A 24383-nucleotide genomic window follows, 5' to 3' on the forward strand; every position below is an offset into this window, starting at 1 on the left:
AGAAATCTAGGGCTCGAGGGTTTAGGGTTTAAGGGTAAAGGCAATGTCCCAAAATCTAGGGTTCTAGCTCGTGAGAAAGGGGGAGAATGTCGCACATCCAGTGCCCATACTGCAGCGGCCTGGAGGGACGATGCACGCCATCGGGCAGCGGCCGCTTCATCACCGAGTGTAAGGCCTGCGCGCGCGTCGTCGATGAGCGGCGCGTCCAGATCCACGAGGTTTTCGTCGAGCGCGCCACGGACACGCCGCTGTGCATCGTCACGCCGGATTTCAGCGACAACGAGCGATTCCGGGTGCCGCCGCTGGACGATGATCCGTTCGAGAGCAGTGGATTCATCACGGCATTTAGCACTTGGTCGCTGGAAGCCACACCGCTCTTCACCAACACGACTAGCACGGTGTGTGGCCATCTGGCCGAGCTGGAGAGAGTGATGGCCGAGTACTATCCGAATGGAGGGGCCAACCTCGCGGGAAGCTTGAATCTGGTGGACATGCTACGAGCGTACTTCCAGATCGTGGAGGTGTCGTCGGTGCTGGGACTGGAGAGGGATAGCTCCGAGCACGCCATCCAGCTCTTCCGGGATTGCTCCACCGCGACTTTGCTACGCAATAGGAATATCGAGGCGCTCGCTACAGCCGCGCTGGTGCAAGCTAGTCGTGAGGCGCAAGAGCCAAGAACTTTGCAGGTTGGAAGAATTTTTATTTTTTTTCGTTTGATTGAATCTGAAAGTTTTTGAGCAGGAGATATCGGTGGCTGCCAACATACCTCAGAAAGAAATTGCTAGACACATGAAGCTCCTGTCTGATGCTCTTAAGCTAAGCCAGCCGATCAACAGTAATTCTATCTCGGTTCACATGCCCAGGTTTTGTAACTTGCTGCAGCTCAACAAGACGACTCAGGTAACTCATCGCTGTTGTTCTACTCCCTTGCACTGAGATGCGTAGATTATGCACAGGACCTGGCCTCCCATATAGGAGAAGTTGTGATAAGCAAAAGCTTTTGCACCAGGAGAAATCCTATAAGCATTTCAGCAGCAGCGATATACTTGGCTTGTCAGCTGGAAGACAAGCGTAAAACTCAGACCGAGATTTGTAAAGCCACCGGGCTCACTGAAGTAAGTCTAGGATTTTCGAGCTTTCTCTCTGGAAGTTGCTTGACTTATTCTTTTATCGTCATATTTCATTTGCACAGGTTACTCTACGCAAGGTTTACAAGGAACTGCTCGAGAACTTGGACGACCTGATGCCTAAAGACTACACTCCAGCCGTTCCTCCGGAGAAGGCTTTCCCAGTAACTACAGGGCTCCGGGTTTCCACTATCTCCAAGCCTTCAGTCGAAAGCCAGGGCTCTGGAGTGGGAATCGACTCGAGCTCAGGTGCTACAGTTTTGGCTGGTGGTGGATTCGCGAGCATGCAATCCTCCGGGGCATCGTTCCGGATGCCATCAACAGCCGCAGCAGCAGCAGCACAAATCCCTCCTCATCTCCGCTCGTTATCCGCGGCGTCCTCCTTGGCACCCGTGTACGCGAGGCCTCCAGGGAACGTCTTCATGATGCCTCCGACCATGTCGAGCTCGGTGACGCCTCTGGCCTTTCTCGGCGGCGAAGCAAGCAGGGAAGCAGAGAAACCAAAGACAGGCCTGCGAACTGATAAGTTCGATGTGGATCTCAACGCAGGGTACGTCTCTCCGTCTACAAGTCCCCGAGAAGCCGAGAATCCTCCTCAGTCCTCGTTTAGCTACGGCACGGCCGCAGCAACGCCGCCACCGTTTTCTGCAACGACGACGACCAAGCCCGAGAGACGGCCATCTCTGCACGATCTTAACATGGTTCCAACCATGGACGACGATGAGATTGTGGAGCTGGATATGTTTGAGAGGAAGCCGCCGGGTCCAGACTTGAATGGCGCTCCTCAAGCTGCTGGAGATCACCACCAGGATTCGAGTGGTAAGTTGGGAGCCATGCCGTTTATGTGGGGAGGACCCCATGGTTTTCCGGCTGCGGCTCCAAAGAAGCAGGAAGCAGTGGCTGCAGCTCCATGGCTTTTCAACGCGCTAGAAAAATCCTCACAGGAAGTCAAGAGTGAGGAGAAGATTGCCAAGCGTGATGAGAAGCAAACCTTGTAAAAAAGCAAAAGTTACATCAACTAAGCTCAAGAACACTTGCAAATTCTTTGTCTAGTATTCAGAAATGGATATGCCATGAAAGTTGAATCTGCTATCCTGCTCAAGTTCTCACTTATGCTACTAACCTTATCTTGTTTGATATCCCTCAATCTGCTGCTAAGTGAGAACTGAGAACTACTGGCAAGCAATATGTGACAAGGTCAGAACTTTCGATTGTTGGGAGAAGCCAGGGCTTCTGACGATCAATGTGCAGAAGCTCAGCGAAAGCTCGTTTTATTTCTGTTGTATCACGATCTCCTTTGGTTCCTGGTAAGAGAAGAAGCTCTAAGTTTGCAAACATTGACGATGAAATGGAAGGAATCGCAGTGATCCCTTGTTTAGGTCCTTAACAGCAAATGGTGGCACCATTTTTTATTTGTAACCGTTGATGAAGGAGTTCCCGAGGGCGAGCACGTTCCCGCCCAGAACGGGCGAGCCATGGCGAGCGCGTTCTGGAGGGAACGAGCGAGCCCGTGCCCGGGGAACGGCCTTAACGGGCTGTGGCGAGACCATTAACGGACACGTGGAATAACGTTATTTGAGGATGAAAGGAATTGTAACTATCCATCGATTTGCTCCTCACACAAGGTGGCGTTCAAGCCAGTGATAGTGTTACTTCTAATGTAACTTTTTTTGTTTTCCATCAAGCTTCGAAGAAAACAAAAAAACTGTTTATCTGAATCAGCAAAGTTAAAATGCTACAAGCACTCAGTCTATGATCTTCCTTCCTAGCTGATGCACTTACACCATCAATTGGTGTAGAAAGTTAGACAAAGGTCCGAATCCACCAGCAACCTCTGCTCAAAATTTATAATCTAGATGAAGGGTCTATGGTCAAGTTTGCTATGGAGTCCCCAGAAAAGATTGTCTTTTTGCCTTGATGACGTTAAAGCTGCCTTCTCTGATGCAAATCTGCCACCGAAGTTCTATCACTCCCAATGGGGATCATCACTTAGTGTTAAGCCACCGGCTTCAAGTTTTGATCCAAGTACCTAGCCATGCCTGCAACAATTTGATCCACATCCTGATGCATTCGCATTGAAAGCTGGAACTCAGTGAGGCAGGAGGCTTCTCTTCCTCCTCCCCCACCTCCTCCTGATCACCGAGAGGACGTAGAGCAAGAAGAGGAAGAGCAGCGCAACCAGCAGCCCGGCAAGGATTGGAAGAAGCAGCGGGGTTGCCGCCACAGCCGTTGCTTGCAAGTTGAGATCATTGGAGGAAGCCAGCTGAAGATCCACATTGCTGCTGCTGCCGCCACCTTTGCCTTCCAACAAAAAGGTATCACTGCTGCTAATGCCTTCTCACTCGATGAAATCACTCGCACTGCCGCTACTGCTGCTCACCCCGACATCATACACTAAACTCTGAGAGCTTGATATTGAAGTCTCTTCAGCTTCTTGAAACGATTCAGTGTTTATCATCTTGGCCTTCCCACCATCCTCGCCCAAACTTCGAGGGAACCACCGCCACATAAACGGTGGTGGCGATGCTGGTGGTTGTGAAGCGTTGCTGCTGGCCTCCTTAGCGTCACCAGTGCCGCCAGCCAGTAACTTCTGAGATGGAAATCCTGTGGTTGCATGGGACTTTAGCACCTGTTCAGTGTCCATCTCCAAGTTTATCTCAAGAGGGTGGTGGCTTCTTCTTGGATGAGCTTCCACGCAGCGTCTACGTGCTTGTCTTGCGTGAGTGGACCGCCGATGGCCATCCTCAGCGTGTAGACGCCCGAGAGCACCTATTCATGCAAGTATAACTTTGAGAAGAGAGCTCGGATTCGCGATAGTTTTGCTGGCTTACCGTGTGAGTGATAAACATTCTTCCGCTGGAATTGACAGCCTCCAGAAGCGTCAAGTTTAGAGTGCGTCCGTTGTCCGGATCATCGCTTTCTGGCTTTAGCCTGAAGCAAATCAAGCCGAATGTGCGAGGAACTAGAAGCTGCAAAATGGTGCCAGCGTGTTTGAAGAATAGAACGTGTGCCTTACTTGGAAGCGTGGGTCTTCACGCACGAAGCCTTCGAAGCGCTTTGCAAGGCGGACATGGTTCCTTATGTAGCTCCGTAATCCAGAAGCGCCATTCATGCGCATGACAAACCACAGCTTCAACGACCTGTTTTACAATGTTTCCTAAGGATTTGATTTTAAAAGGCAAAAACGGAAGAATAGAACCTGAATCTTCTGCCGAGAGGTATCTGCCAGTCTTTGTAGTCGACAACTTGATTTAAATCAGATGCCTGGAACAACAAAGAAAGGAAAAGCAAACTTAAACACGAAAGTGAGAAAGATATGCGCTACCTTGTTACGCAAGTACTCAGGTGTTGTAGAAAGAGCTGACACCAGATGGCTGGATTCCTATCGAGAAAAGCAAAAGGTATAAAAACTCTTGGAAAATAAATAAACACCACTTTACCTTCACCCAAAGAGCAGAACAATCGAAGTTTGTAAGCAGCCACTTATGTGCGTTCATGTTAAACGAATCTGCTTTCTCAACTCCATCCAGGTGATGCCGAAACTCTGGGCAGATGCACGCAGAGCCAGCGTAGGCAGCGTCAACGTGGAACCACATTCCAAAATCCTGGTAACATTCTTGCAGATTTTTGAGATCGATAGAGATTGAAAAGAAAAGAGCTATACCTTTGCAATATCTCCTAAAGCAGACAATGGATCCACGGCCGAAGATGATGTAGTTCCCACCTAGGAAAGAACATAACAGGCGTAAGGAGGGAGACAAGCTAGTTGCACGAACTCACAGTCCCGCAAAGGAAGAATGGCAAAAGTCCCTGCTTGACGCCATCCTCAAGTGCTTGTCTCATCGCAGCTGGTGATACTGCATAGTTTGTTGAGCTATCAGTTGGAACAATCACTAGATTTTCAAGAGGAATCCCAGCAATCTGGACAACAAACACGAAGAGGTTATCACGGATTGAAAGGACTAGAAGCTTGAAATGGCGTACCGCACATCCTTTTTGCAGACAGGAATGAGTTTGATCTGACGTATACACCGCCAACTTTGAAAGAATCTCCGCTTCCGCCAAACCTTTTCTCTTGTTTTCTGAAATGGCTCGAGTTCGAGCAGCGAGTAGCACCACAGCAACTGCCTCACTAGCAGTCCCTTGAATCACTCCGCCGCCATTACCTGCATTGTAAAGTGTAAGATTGATGATCTTATAATCTAAAATTTCCACCATACCTCCAAATAGAAACTCGTCGGGAAGTTTCAACAGCTTTGCAAGCCAGTCAAGAACAATGGTCTCCAGCTCTGTCGCCGCCGGCGAAGTTATCCAGCTAAATCCAACAATGTTCAATCCAGCGCTTAACATTTCCCCCAAGAACCCTGCCGTGCTACTGTTGGACGGATAATATCCGAAAAAATTCGGACTTTGCCAGTGTGTGACTCCCGGAATTATCTTGCTCTGAATATCTGAAAGGAAGGAAGCTCGGCATTTTTATCGCGCGCTTGGAAACAGAACATACCGGCAAAAACGTCCTCCAGCGCTTCGGGATCTTCTGGCGCAGCCGGAGGCAACAAAGTTTTCAAGTATCCAGGCTGCGCAATAAATCAAGTGTCAGGCAAAGTAGAAATTGGAGGAAGAAAAGAAGGAAAAACGTACAGAGACTTGACTGCGAACGGGAAAGCTCTCGATATCACGGTAGTAATCTGCAATGAAGTCCACCATCTCGTGAGCATGCTTGCGAAATTCTTCCGCGTCTATTGGCTTGGGCCCAATGTTCGCTTCCCCCATTTCTCGAGACACGAAGACGGCAAACTGTCACACAGGGTGAGAAGCAAAACGAGACCTGCGAATCCAAGCCGAAAAGAGACACAGCGAACAACAAGGCCCTAGAAAATCACGACAACGTTAAATCCAAACACACATTATCGATGAACAATCATACCTTTATCCTTACCTGAATGGAACGTTACATTGGTTTCATTTAAAAGCTACCAGGTAAAGTTTGGTCTTGCCGACATTTCTTGCAGCTTCTTGTGATGGCTTGCTTCCAGCTGACACTGCAGTTTGCACGGCTAGGAATTTCAAACCTATTGCGGAAGAGAAAAGAAAAACTTACTCTGCATTCCTTGAGAAGAGGGGCTCGAGAGAGGACGACTTGAAGAAGCGAATTGACTTGGCAAGGGACGGACGAATCCTCCAGCTCGATTGGAGCATCAGGCTGCAAGAGAAGATTAGCTACATCTTCTGGAGTTACCTCTTCGTCATCCTCGAGAACAGGTGCATCATACTCGGGAACACTTGATGCTGGGTCACTGCTGGATCGCGATCACTGCCTCGAGCTGCGAGGGCAGTGCTGGGAAATCCTCCGCTTTCTTGTCCGCTGTTGCTGCAGGAGTCTGCCCGCACGCCGCGAAACATGTCAAAGAAGAAGAAGAAATGACAGAAACAAGCGAGCTCTACACACCTCAAGGAGGAGGATCTTCAATCCCCTGCTTGCCTGTGTGCTTGCCTGTGCTGGAGCGCGTCGCAACCAGGAGAACGCCAATGCTAGAGCTTCCATCGCCGAGGCCAGGGTTACTATGTAAAGTATCGATTTAGAAGATCGTGAGAGATAAGGAATATTATCGTAAAGAGATTTGCTTGGATCTCAAGCAGCTCGCGAATCTGAGGATCATCACCGTGTACAATAATCGCAACATAACGGATTTCCATCCCCAGCCACTTCAGAAATGTGAGAAAGAGAAAAATGGGCATTATCAAAGGTTTAAGTAGTCTTAAGCAAAGGAAGCGAAAACCACGCGATCAAAGTATCGAGAAGAACCTCAAAAAAGAAATCGCTGGATTACCACGAAGATGCATTCGCCATGCCTCGAATTTTTCCAAAAGTGCCCAAAACAGCGCAACTGATGGTTGTGGAAATACACCATCCTGAGACGACTTTTTAGCTTGACAATTTTCCACTTCCATTCTCTCTGGGATAGCAAAGGGGAAAAAACCAAAGAGCGATTTTCTCTCCTTCTCTTGTCTAGAACCAAGAAGCACAATACATTCTACCACTCTTCTCTTGCTCTTGGGCGATATCGATACCTTCAAAACACAGGAATCACGCAATCGCACTCCACTGAGCTGGTACTCCGCGTGACTTGCAGTAGAAGATCAAGGTGGTCAATGACATGGGCATGGCTGCAAACACAGCCTTGGCCCCATCAAGATGCCCTTCTTGGGCATTTTCTGCAACTATAGACGTTCATGCCACTACCTCCCTCTCAGGCATTTTGACAAAGATCTATTTTGCCTCTCTGTTTGCGATGTTTCCATGGAGGATGATGTTCCAGAGGACCAGATTTTGATCAAAGCCATGATCAAGCATCACCTTTGCCTCATCCAGATGCCCGTTTTGGGCATACGCTGCTACCACTGCCGAGAAGCTCACTAGATTCCCGGAATTCGATCGCGCACCGTATTTGCAAAGGTGACGAGCTCATTTTCCAAGTAGGCCTGAAGCATCACTGTGCACGACACGACGTTCTTCTCGCTCATCTCCTTGAACATTTTCCTCGCAGAGGCAAGATCACCCAGTTGGGCATATCCCGTGATTATCGCCATTAAATTCCACGAAACTAGGCTCCTCTCCCGTGCTGCACAAATCCCGACGCCAAAATCGTCCAGGGCACCACATTCCTGGCGCTCATCCGATCAAAGCACTCCTTGGAGCGCTCCACTTGGCCGTCGCGATGGAGCAAAGCATTCCAGGAACTGATCGATGGCCTTGCGATCCCCAGCGGCCATCCAGCCCATTGGGAAGAATCCTGTTGTGCCTGTTTCGCCCCTCCATGCCTGGATCGCTCTGGCGCGCCCGAATCCCCTCGAATTCCCACGCTGGAGAAGGCAGTTGATTGCCGCCAGTGAAGTGTGCTATTGAGAGCATATTTTAGGAATAATTTATCATCCTCGCGTGACCAAACTGGCATTTGAGAGATTGTAATCGATCGAATCGAATGGTTTTTTAATGCACGAAGCATGTCTGGCCATATCCCAATGGATTCGTTCATAGTAAAGCTGGATCTTTATTTATTTATAAATAGAGATTGTGGACAAGATGGGATATAACTGTTGATATGCTTGTCACCGGGCACAAACTTTGCATGATTGTGTACAGGGGTGATGTTCTTGTTGTCGATGCTTATACGGAAGTGGTCCCTTCTTGAAGCTAAAGCCAATATAGAAAATGTTAAGACCCACAGTAGATAGACGCGAAGCACCAGAAAATTAAAAACGCAAAAAAGAAAAGGTACTTAAACATTTCCAGTTTCCTCCAACGAAGAACTGTCAAGGAAAGAAGAACGCATCGAATCAGAACGAGCAAAATTGAAGAAGAAATCTACTAAAGTAAGATCCATGAGCCTAAATTTCATCCAAAAAGCATGAGATGGATGATGTCGATTTCCCCTGTTAAAGACACTCAAGACTAACTAGAACAATGGAAAAGGTAAAGAGAGTTCTGTTATTGTATTTAAGGTTATAAGCTAACCTTTTTCTTCTTTTGAATGCTCTAATGCTTTGGCAGGATTGGAAGCTTGTGGGACAAACAATCCAAGTCGGTCAGGTTTGGGCTGCTCCTTCTTTGTCCTCTCACTTTAGCTGCTCTTGGGTTTGCCTGGCTTGTCAAAGTGCAATCTTTTTGCAGCAGGATTGCTCAACACAAAGAGATGTTATGCGTGGCCTCTCCAATGATTTCTCTCTGTGTTAGCTTCTCAGCCGTGACAGAAATGGCCTTTATCTTTCTCATACATATGCTTTTGTTTTCAAACATGTTTGGGAACAATTGCTATTATGCAACTGTTGGCAATGCAGGCCAAGATTCTTCAACCCAACCCACCCAAGAAGGTGGCAAACTCTTTCTTGTATCAAGAATCTATTCAAACTCATTGGAAACCTCTCTTAATACTTCTCTCACACTTGGGATAGCTGTGTTTTTATAGCTGGTCATGATTAACTAGATTCCACTATAAAGCAGGGCTAAGCTTGAAATTCTCTCTAGACACTTTGGAGCTTCTTCCATCACACTTAAATATCTATTATCACTGGTAAAGTGATGCAATGGCTGACTTTGGTAAGCTGATTAACCACCACCACATTAATAGCATTGAAACTTGCAAGCTTGAGATAAAATTTATTATGATTGATGTAAATTGAGTTTAAGCTATCCGAGTGGCTTAAAAACTTTGGGGATGTTAATATTTCCATTTTGATATATTGGTAAATACTAAATTTCTTCACCTAGTGCTTTACCTCCTTCTACAGCCTTATAATAAAATTATTTTTTCACTTTAAATAGTATGTGTTTATTATACTAGTACCTTCAAACTACTTTATATTTTTAATAAAAAAATATTAACTTTTTAACTTCTCTGTAATCACATTAATTTTTAGTAAAAAATAGTTACAGAATTTTAAATTTTTGCAAAAAAGTAGTTAATTTTTATAAATAAAATTTTAATCAAATTTAATCACTTTTCTATACCACTAAAATATAAAATTACCAACTTGAATGACATTACATAAAAATCTCATTATCTAAGTATTCTTTTTTTCAATTGATTAAGGTTTGTAGAATACGTGGGGTTAAATGTCCTTGAATTTAAACTATTAACCTTTTATGAAATAATGATTTAGTACAAAATTAAGAAGTTTTAGAATTGGAATTGCTAGAAATGTCTCTTTAAGAAAATGAGTGTATTTCCTCCCACATGTACCTTAATGGAGTAATGACAATAACATAAATTTATCAAAGTAGTTGAATAAGCCTAACAATGCTCTTAGGTATAGTTGTGCATATATAGTTTCAAACTATCAATGAATTCTTAACACAAGATTTAGTTATTAATAAATCTCAATAGCCCCAAAACACGTGCCAAACACTATACCAGTTTTAAGTCATACCTTTCAACTTGATAATTGCCCTTACTATTTGATGGATCACATCTTCAAGAGCTTTATAATGGTTTTCCTTTAATGATATCTTTATTTATAGCATGAATGTAAATAAGCATTTAGAAAATGTTTTCCAACAGTTGGAAGAGTTCTTACTTATTGCTAAGTTTTCTAAAAGCACATTTATGTTACTGAAAGTTGAATATCAGAGGGTTTTGGACTTCAAAAAACTTACAACCAAATCCAAAAGCCTTTAGACCAAAATTTCACCATGACATTTTCAATCCTTGGGGATGTGAAATTTATTTTTCACAATAAGCACATTTATGATATAGTCTCCATAAACTCTTGTTTATATAGAACCAAGCTTTTATAGCCAAGCAGTTGCATGGAAATGGTATGTACATACTCAAGGTCATGAAATCTCATTTTGGCATCCTAGAAGTGCTCCAGGTTTAAGGTTGAGGGATTTGTGGAGCATACCCTCAAAAGAGATGTGTGTGGAATCCATAGGATAGGCTGCTTGATGTGTATGAGAGGGAGTTCCTTGCAAAGTTGTTTTAGGAGGACTGAAGATTATATCAATTGATTTATATTGTGTTGGTTTTACCAATTGCTCTACTCATCCTCTTAAATAACATTGCAAAGCAAAACACTTGTTCATGTGAATATTATTACTATAATTATTAGTAACACTAGTACTTGCCTAGAAGCTACACGGTTTGCAAAGGTAAATTTAATGCTATCACTGACTAATAATTCATCATTTTGCTATACTAATCATTGTGCTATATGATATTTAATATGCATTTGTTCTTCTTTTCTTGCTGGATAACAAAGGAAAAACTCTTGGTAAAATTTTTTTTTCTTCCACAAAAAGGAAGCATGATATCTATTCCCAATTGGAGCAAATTATCTCAAGCACCCAAGCAATGCTATGTCATCAAACACATGCATTCTTTATTGTAGTGTCTAATATTAATTCTGAAATTAAAGGTTTTTTTGTTTGTAAAGCATAAGTGAAGCATTTGGCAAAGGGTAATATGGGTGGCAATATCACTTGACCATGCTGACCACACATAGCAATGCTCTCATTTTTAAAATGTGATGCATTAGAAAAAGATGATAAGAAAACAATTTTAAATTTTGAAACTTATGAATCTTTGTACATAGTGTGCCTTGCTAGTGTGGTGTGTGAAGGTGGAGATGGTGTAGTGGATATTTCTTAATGTGTATATAGTTCATTTTGATATGAAGTAATTTGAAGTGGCTCAAGTTGTTTATTAGAATTATTAGTATTTAAATTCTTATCAAAATGATTGGTATTTCTTATAGTTCTAAGAAGATGATGAAGGCGAGGCATAATTTGAAAATGTCAAGTACAAAGCTAGAAAACTATAGCTTATGCAAGTTCATGTTTGTAAACAAACTTGAATTTGTAAAAGAAATATGAAAGTTTAATATATGATGAAGGCTAAAGATATAAACAAACACAAACCTATTGCACACTTGGTTCTATGTGCTCATCTAAAGTTTTCCAACTACTTGCCAAAAAAGAAAAGGGTGTGCCATGAACTAAGAAGAAAAACTGACTTAATTGTGGGATTTAGGGTTATATGAAGCAAGAGCTCAAAAATTGTGATGTGCCAAGTACAAATTTGATTTGGCCCTTTTGGGCAATCAGGATTTCCACAGCATTGCAAGGCATTGAGGTTTCTCATTGCCTTAGCCACAGCAGAGTCAAATCAGTTGCCATAGCTCAAGAATCTCTAGTGCTGCCACAAAGTGATGGTAAGAAATCGCAAAATTGGTTCCTTTGTTCAGGAAATCACTTGAGACCCTGGGCAAGGAGATGAACAAGTTGTATGAGCTCATAGCACACTGCAGATCCAAACTCATCCCACTTCCATGCTCGCCATTGGAACTGCCTGCAAAGCACATAGTTCAAGGCAACTCTTGTCAGGAATCCCCCAATTCTTGCCACATTCCTGACTCTCACCGGATTCCTGACCTGCAGACCACATTCCTGATTCTCGAGACACTTCCCTATTCCTGACTCTCGAGACACTTCCCTATTCCTGACTCTCAAGACACTTCCCGATTCCTGAGTCTCGAGCCACATTCCTGATATTGATGTGGCGCCTCCTCGACCTCAGCTATATTTAGGCCGTCCTCGATCCAAGAGTGGTGGAGCTTCATCAACCTATAGTATATATAGGTTAGCCTTGTTCCATTTCTCCACAATTTAAATCAACGCCAGTCTAAGGCCTTTTCTTTGTTTCCACTAGCTTTTCTCTTTGTCTTTAACATTTTCCAGTCTTGATCTTGTTGGGGGTCTTGACAGTTTGATTCAGATTGTGGTTTTTGCTTTTCTTTTAGCTCATTTTGATTATTTGATTGCCTTTGTCTTTTTCCCCCTTTCTTTTCTTTCTTCTTGCCAATGGAGTCTCCAAGCCATCCTGATTTCTTTGCCGAAGTCCTTGCAAAAATCCAGTCTGAGAATACCGAGCTGAAGGCAACCCTTCTTCGCATGCAGCAAGAGCTTGCTTCACTTTCGGCTCAAGGATCCAATAAAGTTCCTGAACCGAAGGTGAGTTTCCCGGCAAAATTTTCAGGCAAGCGTTCGGAGCTTCGTGGATTTTTGAACCAAATGGAGCTGATCTTTGCACTTCAACATCGGCGGTACCCCACTCCCAAGTCTCAAATCGGCTTGGGACATTGCTCGAGGGTGCAGCTTTGTCATGGTTTTCTCCTCTTCTGGAGAAGAGCATGAAAGGGGTCGTGGTTCCGGAGCTGATGGATCTTCAATTGTTCAAAGAGAAGCTCGAAGCATGTTTTGGCGAGACGGATCGGGTTCGGGCTGCTACCACAAAGATGAGACGTCTCTCTCAGGGGTCTCGTCCTGCCTCGATCTACGCTGCAGAGTTCCAACTCCTTGCCTTGGACACTCAGTGGGATGAGCGGGCCCTGATTGACCAATTTCGTTTCGGCCTCAACAACGGTGTCAAGGATTTGTTGCTCACCATGGAGGATCCCAAGGACCTGTCGGATGCCATCAACAAAGCTGTTCGATGTGACAATCGTCTCTTTGAACGTCGTCAGGAAAGTCGCCGTGCCGCTGTTTTTCCGTCCCAGACTCAGGAATCCCAGCTTGAGTCTTTGGGGCATAGTCCTGAACCTACTGCTCCGGTCCCGATGGATATTTCTGGTACTCCCCGACTCATTAGAGGGAAGTTGAGTCCTGCTGAGAAGCAACGTCGAATCTCTCATAATCTTTGCCTCTACTGTGCTGATCCTAATCACAAAGCAGCTGTGTGTCCCAAGAAGCCTCCCCGATTGCTCGAGTTCACTCTGCCTCAAAGTCCACCTCTGTTGCAGTCGGGAAACGACCCTGTCCAAACAGAGTAGGAGCTGTCGGTTTGGACTCCCCGAATAAAAATCACTTTTCTTCCTTATCAAGCTCCTCACCACCTTTCATCAAAGCCACCACCAATTCCCGCAACTTCCGCGTCCCATGTCTCCTTTCTTTCACCGGACAATCAGGACTCAAGGCTTTGGCGCTACTGGACTCGGGTGCAACTTCCTGCTTCATGGACACGGACTTTGCTGCCCGACATCACGTTCCTCTTTCTCCTACGATACGGGATTTGAGGGTTGAAGGCATCGGCGGGCATTTTGTGTCTCCATCTTCTGGACTTAGAGAAATGTTGCCCGTTCGAGTACACATCAGGTCCACCGTCACCGATATCGCCTTCAACATCATCAACAGCAAGTCCTCCTCTGTGGTGCTCGGTCTTCCTTGGTTCCAACTACATCAGCCTCAGATTTGTTGGAAGGACTTACAACTCATCTCTCCCACATCACGACCTCCCACGGCTTCCCCTGCTATTCATCGAGTCCAAATCAGGAAAAGTTCCCTAAACTTAAATCAGGGTTCTGTTCCTGACTCTACGAAGTTTTCCCCCAATTCTTGCCACATTCCTGACTCTCACCGGATTCCTGACCTGCAGACCACATTCCTGATTCTCGAGACACTTCCCTATTCCTGACTCTCGAGACACTTCCCTATTCCTGACTCTCAAGACACTTCCCGATTCCTGAGTCTCGAGCCACATTCCTGATATTGATGTGGCGCCTCCTTGACCTCAGCTATATTTAGGCCGTCCTCGATCCAAGAGTGGTGGAGCTTCATCAACCTATAGTATATATAGGTTAGCCTTGTTCCATTTCTCCACAATCTGAATCAACGCCAGTCTAAAGCCTTTTCTTTGTTTCCACTAGCTTTTCTCTTTGTCTTTAGCATTTTCCAGTCTTGATCTTGTTGGGGGTCTTGACAACTCTTGCCGGGGAGGAGATCTCCCTCCCCAAGCTCTGAATATGGTTTATTATTTCTGACTTAGTATTGCTTAGCCATGTAGCAAGTACTGCATGACAATTTGCTACAAGAAGTTTGGCATGCCACACATGGATGACAGACAAAAAGGTATTTATTTAAAGCCAAGACATGGCTTGATTATATTAGTCTCCTAAATGAAAGTGCAAACCGTTTGTGATGGTAAGATTTAGAGAAAAAGTATGTTTGTAATTAAGATTATGACCAAAATCTTTAATCACAAAGAAACTTTAAAACAGTTTTACAAACTTCTCTCTCGATTGAAGGGGAAAGTATAACTGCAACAGCCAAATCTATGTTAGAATCAATATATTGTAAGAGAGTCAAATTTGGGAATTATTCCTTTTAACTGCTTTCTTTTTGATGAAATCCTTGTAGCTGTTTTCTTTGGTATCTCCAATGTATGAACTGATAACTGATCTAATTAAAGACTAAAATTAATACCTTTACCAAGAGGTAACTATTGAACTAGAGAGGAATTGTGCCGAGCAATGCTGATCTCTCCATATGGGAAGAAGAGAAATGCTATATCTTGCTCTCAATCTCTAAAAATCTCTAAGAATCTCCCATATATCTCTGCCCTAGCCCCATGCTTTGCAGAGAAACTCACAAAGAGAAAGATGCCCAAACTGGGTAATTGTGGAGAAAGATAAATGCTCAAAGAAAAGTAGAAGGTAAAAAGTTTGAGGAATACTTTGGTAACTCAGAAGAGAAACAAGAAACAAATAAAGAAAGAGGAAAAAGTGAAAAATGCTAAAGAGAAGAAACTCAAAATCCCTCTCTTCACTGACACTCTGTGCTGTTTAAAACTTACATCTCCTTTTCCTTCTTAAACTACAAGAGCTCCTAGCGAAGAGCCACTGGATTCACTGGAACCCCGACTGCATGAGCAATTTGTAGCAGGAGTTCATTGGAGAAGTTACTGTCGAGATGACGTGTCCTCACTCCATTCTTTGTTCGAGAATGTGAATTCCCAGCTTTCATTTCCTGTCTATGAATCAAACACTGCTCCAAATGCCACGATCTTCTCTGTCTTGCACACGTCGCGAACGGCCTCCGTGAACTTCGCGTTGGACACCACAAAGATGGCCTCTGCCCTAAACTCCTCGTAGCTCGCCAATGCGATCTCCGGCTTAGGCCGCCCCATCTCCGCGGTGTCGTAGATCGTGTGGGAATGTTGGAACACGCGATCACAGATCTCGTCCCCGTAGATTCCCCGGTGCTTCTTGGCGATCCAGACGACGTGAATGGCGACGCGATCGCTGCCAATGTGTGGGAGGATTGGGGCAATTCCAGCCCCAGTGCCCACGCAGATCACTCTCTTGTAGGCATAGACAGAGTACATAAACCCTAGCGGGCGGTGCCACCGGATGAAGGCCTTGATCGTCGTCTCTCCCGAGGAGGATTCTGTGGATGGAGGAGCTTCCAGATCCGGCGGTGCCGTGAAGAATTCGTCCACGACCTGCGCCCGGTTCTTGCTCACGGATCTATCCAAGCGAGTAAGGCAGCGCTGCGCAAGGTTTTGTGTCCAATCTCCCGCCACTCCCACAACCAGGCCGTAGGCGCGATTCTCTCGATCGCTGAAAGCCACCGAGAATGCGTGCCACTCTGTGAGATTGAAGGAGATCTTGGCGAAGGCGCCGGGGCGGGCCTTGCCGTGGAGGCGGACGATCAAAACATTTCCCTGCCTCCCAACGCGGACATGGACGCTCTGGCGCTCGATCAAGAACCACGAGTAGAACACGACAAGGAGACAGGCTATGGCGATCGTAGCGCTGGCGATAGCAATTCCTGACAGATTCCAGCGGGAATGGAAGAATTTCCTGAGCAAGATCGCCGTGAGGAGGAGAAGGAGTGACCAGCCCAGGTATCTGTGGACTCTCTCGAAGAGATTGTGGTGCCGGACCCTAACGATCGGCATTGCCAGGATCATCATGATCGAGAGACCGGCGACGAGCACGGCCAGCATTGCGACGTTCGCGGCGTCGATTCCATCGGCAATGCGGCCATGATCGCCGCGATTGGCGATGGGGAGGATCAAAGCGGTGGTCGTCCACACGAGGAGCATGATCGCGCAGCCCGTGTGGATGCCGCCATTGCAGTGGAGCATTCGATTGAAGAAGTATTTCTTCCATGGGATCCGGACGACGATCTTGTAAAGCAGCAGCAGCACCGTGCCGTCGCGGATGGCCGCTACCGCCAGGAGATTCACAAGCGCCATGGCGGTGGCCAGCTCCGCGCGATTGACGCGAAGGTCGATCGAGAAGAGGGCCGCGACGATGGCAAGATTGACGGGGAATATCACGAGCCACCACACGTTGTAGAGAGTGAATCCAAATCCAAACCTTCTTCCCCATCCAGCTCCCAGACGATTCTTCTCCACGATCACATTGAGCCGCTTCTCCATCCGGCGCGTCGTGGATTCCTCATGGAGTTCTTGGGCGGCAAACTCCATGATTCTCTCGATGGCAGTGGCAGAGCACTCCCCGATTCTCCCTCTCTCACTTCCTTCGGCTTCCACTTTTACATTTGTCATTGGAACTTTTCCTTGGACTCTCATTTTTTATATCTTTCCGAGACTTTAGATAAAGACACAGAAGAAGTTGGAATACAACACTCCCAAGAGTGGAATTGATCTTGAGATCATGTCAAGACCTTGGGAGTGGAATTCAAGACGATGTCAGAAGCTTGTGGCTCGGGGGTAAGCTTCTACAAAACTCTTGCGTCTTCTTCGTTTAACGTGTTCGCTTACTAGCTACGAAGTCGGACGCTGGAACGCGTAGAAACGTCAGAGCAAGCTAAGGCTATAAGAGGTCCAAATGCCGTACGTTTCCATGAGTTTTTGGACTTTTTCTGATATTCTGAGCCTGTGCAGATGGTAGAGAGGGAGCTTGTTCAGCGACGCCTTCAGAACAGTGAAAGAGGTAATTGTGTATTTTGAAGTTCTCACTGTGCTTGCGCACCTATATGTTAACCAGGAAACTACTGGATCGAAGCACTGTAATCTATGGGTTTGCTTTTGCTGCTATGTCGCCTCATTCTATGATAATGCTGCCTTGGATGCGCTCGTCATGCAGGTATTTCAGCACGCTACTTACCTCTTGCCATAGAAGCTCATAGCTAGTTGGAACATCTGTTGGATCACGGAGACAAACAAGGCTTATGTAGATCCTCCATTTTCAAAAGTAAAACCTGGAGTTTTAAATTAAGATATCCAACAGCATTAGATATTGAAGAAGCACTTGCTCCTTGCTCCTTGCTCCTTCACACTTCAATCCTAGAAGCACTTGGTCCTTCAGTGTCCTCGACAGCACTTGGCCATTCAGCTGACAACAGTGGCAGTGTCCTCTTCAGTGTCGGCGTCAACATCAGTGGCGGTGTCCTCTTCAGTGTCGGCATCAGCATCCACCCATACCCCACAAGCAGCCTTGATATTTCTCACTTCTCGCCAGAAAAACCGTGGGACTTGTGAGCTGGTAGGGACCTTAACATCAGAAAAGCCAACAATGGTCAGCTGCAATGGCTCATTGCTCTTGACCAGGAGTGAATTTGAGTCGAACCTACCGAGTAGCAGCCCCCTCTTATGGATCTTCTTCAGTATAGGGACTGCTGCTTTCGCGTAAACGTCAGCAGGATGCCCCCGTACTAGCTTGTTTCCCTCGTAGCTAAGAACCAACACCGCAAACATCTTTCCACACATAAAGCCGTACTCCATGAGCTTGGGAATGCCACGACCTTGGAGAGTCTTGAGCTTCTTGTAAGCCCAGATTTCCTTAACAAAGGCATGGAGCTGATCCGAGAAACTTCTGTATCCCATATCTCTGATCTTGAGCACAACATTCTCCCCACTGGTACGAACTTGAGCATGGATGACATCGCAGCAAGCCTTTGACAGCTTTGTCCCAAAGACAAAGTCAGTCACCTTCCAGAATTTGATCTTCTTGTGAATCTCACCAGAGAAAAACTTCTTCCCTACTGTCAATGCCCGGAAGGAGTGAGAGTTTTCATCTCCGAAGCTGGAGGCCTCCTGTTGAACCATGCACACAACAGCAGCCTTCATAGATGCCGAGTCCAGTATCCGATGCACAGTCTCGCCTTCAGTGATAATCTGCGGGCGCTGATGCCCAACCGAGAGCGCCATAAGATACCAAAAGCAGCCTAGCTTTGCTTCCACTCGTTTGAGTGGACGTGAGATGGCCAGGTTCCCTGAACCATCGCTGAAACAGAACCAATACACGTCCCGCGTCGTGAAGAAGCCGTAGTTGAGCCGGGCAAGCGCTAGGAGCTCCCGCAGGCGGTTCAGCACAGCCCAAAAACAGCTTGTGGGAGACGATTGCAAGGCCCCGGCAATCTCCTTTGGTGTCAGCTCGGGCAGGAAAGAAGGATGCTCCACGAGACCGAGCAAGAGGCCGGTCTTGTGACCAGTCCGCTCAAAGAACACGTTTGGATGGCCAAGCGCGCTTGTAGCCGTGTCGCTTACGTTAAAACCCAAGGTTTGGATGCTCTCCATCACGTCTGCGGCCATGCTGCATGACTCAGGCTGCCTCTCTTCCCAGTAAAAGGCGCCAGTGTTTGGGAGGCGAGCCATAAAGCGCGCAACCTCGGCCTCAAAGCTGTCCCAAGAGGCCAGCGACCATGGGCCTCCATCCCCACCAAAATCCTGGTTAATGGGGTCGTCACCTGAAAAGGGGACCGGCGCAGGGATGACCATCTTGGAGACCTCGGCCGCAGTCAGCGTATCATCGTAAGTGACTGCTGTTTCGGAATGCAACGAAAGAGCTGCTGACACTGCGGCATCCATTGGTGACTGCCCTAGCAGTAGAGAACCCTAGCTGAAAGAGCTTTGCTGGCCGACGATGAATCAACAAAGTAAGTTTTGTATCTGCTTTTTTTTTGGTTTGGATATACTTAAATATGTTCAAATATTTTAGGATATTCTACCATCTAAGGATTGTCATTTATTTAGATTAATCTTGTATTTATAATTTATAAATATGTTTATAATTTATAAAATTTCTTGAACCTTTTCTAATATATTCTTTATTATTCTATCATCTAATGGTTGATATGCAATAAGATTAATCTTGTGTTTATAAATTACAAACATGCTTGTAATTATAAACTTAGAGAATGTGTAGTCAATTTACCTACTTGATGTTATTTGTTCTAGCTGATTGCATGAAAGGTTTTGCTAGGAATAGATTAGGGCTATTTGATCAATTGGATTAATAAGTAATAATAATAATATTATTAAGCAAACCAAGTGTTGCTACTTTGACCATGTAGTAATTTATCTTCTGGAGTTGATGATACTTTGTCTATAGTTACAGAGCAAAGAAGATGGTTATTAGAAGTAAAATTTTCTAATATTTATTTCAGAAGTCTTCAAAATAATATTAGTATGTGCACAAATACTATTTGTAGTTGTAAATAATATTATACCTGCTTTATAAAGAGATTAGCAATTGCCCAGCAAATGCTGGGTGGTTGGCAAATTTGATGCCATTTGAAGAGGTTTTCTAAGCTTAGCTAAGTTTGCTGTTTGATCAACTCCACAATTGAAAGACATTCTCATAACCAAATGTGTTATGAGCATTATATAAGCTAGATTAGATAACTGTTGAGTTGCATTGCTCCATTTTGAACACAAAAAGCCCAAAGAATACTTCCAAGTCCATCTTTGGTGCAAGTGTTGGTACTTGCTCCTCAGCCTGCTAGAGAGGTTCCTGGGATGAGTGAGAAACCATTATATTGCAATGAGAGCTGCACTCAAAAAGCAATAGGATGAAAACTGTACCTCTGCCATTAGCAACTAAATAGCACATGCCATAACCAAAATGGGACAGCACCCAAGGCACACTTGTCAATGCCAGCTTTGTTGTGGTGTGCATTTGAAACTCACAACTTCATGGTTGGATATAGAATTGTGCCATGTTTTTGTCAGTCTACTTAAGAATTTCAGCATAGACTGTATTCACAGTGTAAAAGTGTTGATCATGTGGTATAAGATTGCCTTGAAGGGGGGTTGCAAGCACTTGAACACGAAGTTGTTCAGGTGATCTACACCTTGACAGAGCAACATAAAGTTGACCATGTGTGAAAACAGGTTGGGGGAGGTAAATGCCAACACGGTCGAAAGTTTGGCCTTGGGCTTTAGAAATAGTTAAGCAATAACCCAGACGAACTGGGAATTGTCTTCGAGACATCTTGAAAGGGATTTCAACATCAGAAGGTGTAAGGGTAATACGTGGAATAAAAACTCGCGATCCCTTGAATTGTCCCGTGATAATTTCACAATCTAAAACGTTTTGAGATGCTTGCTTGAGAATGAGGCAAGTGCCATTGCATAAACCAATTTGTGGAGATATGTTCCTAAGAAGAATCAAAATCACATTTTGTTTTAGAATTAATTTGTGTGGTGGTAGTCCCGATGGGGTGATTGAATTTAAGAATTCAATTGGGAACTCTTCCGGGTGATTTGAGTCAACTGTGTCAATGCTCAAATAAACATATGGATCACCTGGTAGTCTTTCAACAATGTCATTATTTATTCTGAATGTGTCGTCATTGAGTGGGGTGAGAATAACCTTTGATGCAGCTGTATAAGTATTTGTAATATCATCGGTATTTGGGAAAACAAAGTTTACAACAGATGTAGTGATAGATAATGCATGTGGTATTTTGATAATATCTGGTGGGAGACATGGCAACTGTAAACTACTATCACCGTTGCCAAGTTTGAGAAGCCATTCAGAAAAACAAAGATTACTTGAACGCATATTCTTTGTTAATGTTAGTGTTGTAAAGAGTGACCATAGTCTATTCATTTTAACTGAGCTTGAAATAATAGAAGTTCTATGGCCATGGGGAACAACAGGAAGGGTTTGACGAAAGTCACCACTTGTAATCACTATAACGCCTCCAAATGGTTTAGAATTACATTTGAGATGTTTTAAACATTTATCAACCACAGAGAAAGCATGTGTATGAACCATACTAATTTCATCCCATATGAGAACATTTGCTTGTTTAATGGTTTTTCCAGCATCACTATTAATTGTTAAAGCAGAGACAGAAGTTTCATTTAAAGGAACAGGAAGTTTAAAAGTCATATGTGCCGTTTGACCATATTTTAGCAAAATGCTTGCAATCCCAGTCCATGCCATACTGATTACTTTTATTTTTTTTAATTGTAATGCTGTAATGATGGTATTAAGTAGAAAAGTTTTTCCAGTACCACCAGGTCCATCAATAAAGAAACATTGATGTTGGTTAGTATCAATGGCATTTATAATGAGTTCAAAAATATAACGTTGTTAATAACTGAATTGATTTATGTTTGCATTTATTTGGTCTTGTGATGGGTCAGGGATCTTTGTATTAAGCATGTGTTTGATAATGGGAGTAAGAGTTGGGAGTGGTAAACCAAAATCACAATTAGATTTATTGTGTAGTTGGAATTTTGAATTGATATCGACTAAAGCAATGTCAAAATAGTTTATGTCATTTCTAGCATAATCCTCAGACATATCAATTTTGAATTGATCCCATAATAGATTTGGATCTTTTGGTGAACAATACAAACAAATAAAAACAAATAACAGTCTTAATTGGGATGGCATTTTAAAAGTAGAAGCTTCTTGCATGCAGCGTTGCCATTCTGAATCATCTGCTAAAAGTCCCATTGCCATAGCTGCTTGTTTAAAAGAGGAGAAAGTAACACCTTCGACAGTACATATATCCTCAAATGATATAGCACCTTTTTTATAGAGTAATATAAGCCGTAAGTGGTATAACTCACTATTAGAAGGAGATATGGAATACATTCTTGGTATGAGTTTAGCTTTTCGCTGGCGTAATTGCCATCTATGAGAGGATTTGTTATATGTGTAATATAATGGAATTTGAGCATATGTATATTGCCTTGCATTAGTATCTTGCATGTTTAAATTGAACCATTGTGTAAGCATTGTTCCATTTTGAGTGGCTCTTTCTAGTGCTTCTTGTTCATGACCTGGTCTGAAATAAACGTTTTGAAAATTGGGTAAATGAACTGGAAGGCGTATAATAGTTAGTGATTTATCATGCATATGAAACTTAAATATACGCCACATGGCTTCAGGAGCAGAAATATATCGAGCATCGACAAAACTTGAGATTTCGTCCCAATTTAAAGTCCCTCGTTCTTCAGATGCAGTTAGGAATTCTAATGTTGCACAGTCATAACCTTTGTATACATATTGAAATAAATATTTAATACTTTTAATAGAAGCACAGATCTCTACATTGATGTGTGCTTGATATTTCTTACAAAGGTATTTATTATAAGGAACAACCCATCTGTTGTCAATAGTACAACCATTTTTTATGAAAGTGCACCCGTTATTGGGACGGTAGTAATCAGGATAACCATCAACACAATAAATGGTTTCAACATTAAATTCTTTTGGATAATTCTTAGAGCATTTGTTATTTTCCATGCAAGGGCTTCTAGGATTTAAATTACCACATGGACCATGTATCATATGATTTATAATTATGTTATGCAATTCTGGTTCTAACAGTGGGTGTGGCAACTGTGCAGTGACAAATTCATCAACTGAGTCTCGATTTCTTATCTTATCTTCGCTTGATAACATTGCTAAGAAATGACAATGAGGCAAACCTCTTTTCTGGAATTCAATAACATAAACATATGCGATGCACTTCCCAAAAATTCCTTTGATACTTATGTCATGTAGGAATTCTTTAAGCTTTAAGTTGAAAACTCTTGAAATAAGATCAGGTCGATCCTCAGGTGATTCATTCAACTGTAAGTTTTGCACAATTTCAGGCCACTTTGGGTTGCATGTAAATGTAATAAATAAGTCAGGTTTTCCAAAATGTGTGACAATAGCAATAGCATCTTGATAATGTTGTTGCATTGCTCGTGGGCTACCAGGAAATGTAGAAGGCAAAATTACAATTTTTCCAGGTTCAGCATTATTAGTAGCAGCTCTGTTGCTAACATAGTCCATAAGACCTGTGTAGTAATCCACTTTTAAGTGTTTTTGATGAGTGCGAAAGAAATTAAGGTTGTTAGATTCAACCTTTACATAAGCATCAACTATAAATTGTTGAGTGAGTTTCCCAGCATGTAGCAATTGATCATAAAGGAAAGAGTTGCCAATGCTATCTCGTTGAGATAATCGATATGCATAGTACTGGAGTAGCGTTACATGCAACTCATTGTGATAGATTTTTTCATGCCAACCTTTATCACCAAATGGTAAAAGTAAAGGATAAACCATAGGATCACAATTTTCATTACGAATAGAGATTTTTATTGGCTGTGAGTTATATGGATGTATGCATATTTCTCTGTCAAGAGATGGCTCACCCTCATCAATAGCGAAAACAATAGCAACATCATTAGTCTGTGGTAAATTATAACGATGTAGATTAGTACTTTCACTTCTAACAATCATGTAAACACCACGTTTTGGGGTTCCATTGCAAATTGAGCGATGTTGTTCTTGTGATTCAAGATTATACATCATTTGAAAAGCTTGTGCATACGGGTTTATTATTCTTAGCAAGTTATCTAATTGTAATAATAAATTAGAATCACAATTTGTGTTGAATGGGTTTTGCTTTCTAATATTTGTAGCCTCAGAAGTGTCAAGCATGTAAAGTTGTCCATATGATGGTGGCACGTTAGCTGCAGGATATGCTGAAGCAATTTTGTGATAAATTTGACCATGTATTCTAAAGCAATATGGGCCTTTACCACTTAAATTATCAATATTAGCACCCATTGATGCAAAAGCCAAAGCACTGTTGAAATTTCTTATGTTAATTTTAAAATTAGAGTTTCTATTTTCATTAAAAAGCATACGCAATATAGTAGGTAAAGATGAAAGCTGGGGAAGGGAAACCTTTCCATTCTGGCAGCACATTGATCT

At 43.6% G+C, this 24383-nt stretch overlaps 3 protein-coding genes across 9 annotated transcripts; 1 reads left to right on the plus strand and 2 right to left on the minus strand.

The window, feature by feature from the left end:
• The first annotated feature begins 47 nt into the window (after positions 1–47).
• On the plus strand, positions 48–2171 carry LOC9631630 (plant-specific TFIIB-related protein 1). The gene is made up of 4 exons (XM_024673513.1): positions 48–686; positions 742–900; positions 957–1115; positions 1193–2171. Exons 1-4 carry the CDS (start codon positions 87–89, stop codon positions 2123–2125), a joined length of 1851 nt encoding a protein of 616 aa, XP_024529281.1. The 5' UTR covers positions 48–86; the 3' UTR covers positions 2126–2171.
• A 778-nt stretch (positions 2172–2949) lies between these two features.
• Positions 2950–7983, minus strand: LOC9631173 (tyrosine decarboxylase 1). Of its 7 annotated transcripts, none has more exons than XM_024673282.1 (14): positions 6577–7983; positions 6229–6508; positions 6067–6169; positions 5769–5924; positions 5632–5704; positions 5112–5578; positions 4908–5048; positions 4792–4851; positions 4568–4732; positions 4453–4509; positions 4327–4391; positions 4144–4267; positions 3959–4096; positions 2950–3896 (listed from the first exon to the last, which is right to left on the minus strand). In XM_024673282.1, the coding sequence occupies exons 4-14, from the start codon at positions 5898–5900 to the stop codon at positions 3780–3782; spliced, it is 1539 nt and encodes a 512-aa protein (XP_024529050.1). In that variant the 5' UTR covers positions 5901–5924; positions 6067–6169; positions 6229–6508; positions 6577–7983; the 3' UTR covers positions 2950–3779. The 7 variants fall into 7 exon arrangements, with proteins under 7 accessions (XP_024529050.1, XP_024529047.1, XP_024529045.1 ...); XM_024673279.1 differs by having other exon boundaries at positions 5769–6169; positions 6229–6330; positions 6401–6508; positions 6577–7865; XM_024673277.1 differs by having other exon boundaries at positions 5769–5998; positions 6577–7865.
• Positions 7984–15430: 7447 nt separating this feature from the next.
• Positions 15431–16975, minus strand: LOC9631631 (adenylate-forming reductase 03009). The gene has a single exon (XM_002968339.1). It carries the CDS (start codon positions 16973–16975, stop codon positions 15431–15433), a length of 1545 nt encoding a protein of 514 aa, XP_002968385.1.
• Between the last annotated feature and the right edge of the window lie 7408 nt (positions 16976–24383).

This window comes from Selaginella moellendorffii, unplaced genomic scaffold (genome assembly GCF_000143415.4).
Source record: "Selaginella moellendorffii unplaced genomic scaffold, v1.0 SELMOscaffold_10, whole genome shotgun sequence".
NCBI lineage: Eukaryota > Viridiplantae > Streptophyta > Lycopodiopsida > Selaginellales > Selaginellaceae > Selaginella > Selaginella moellendorffii.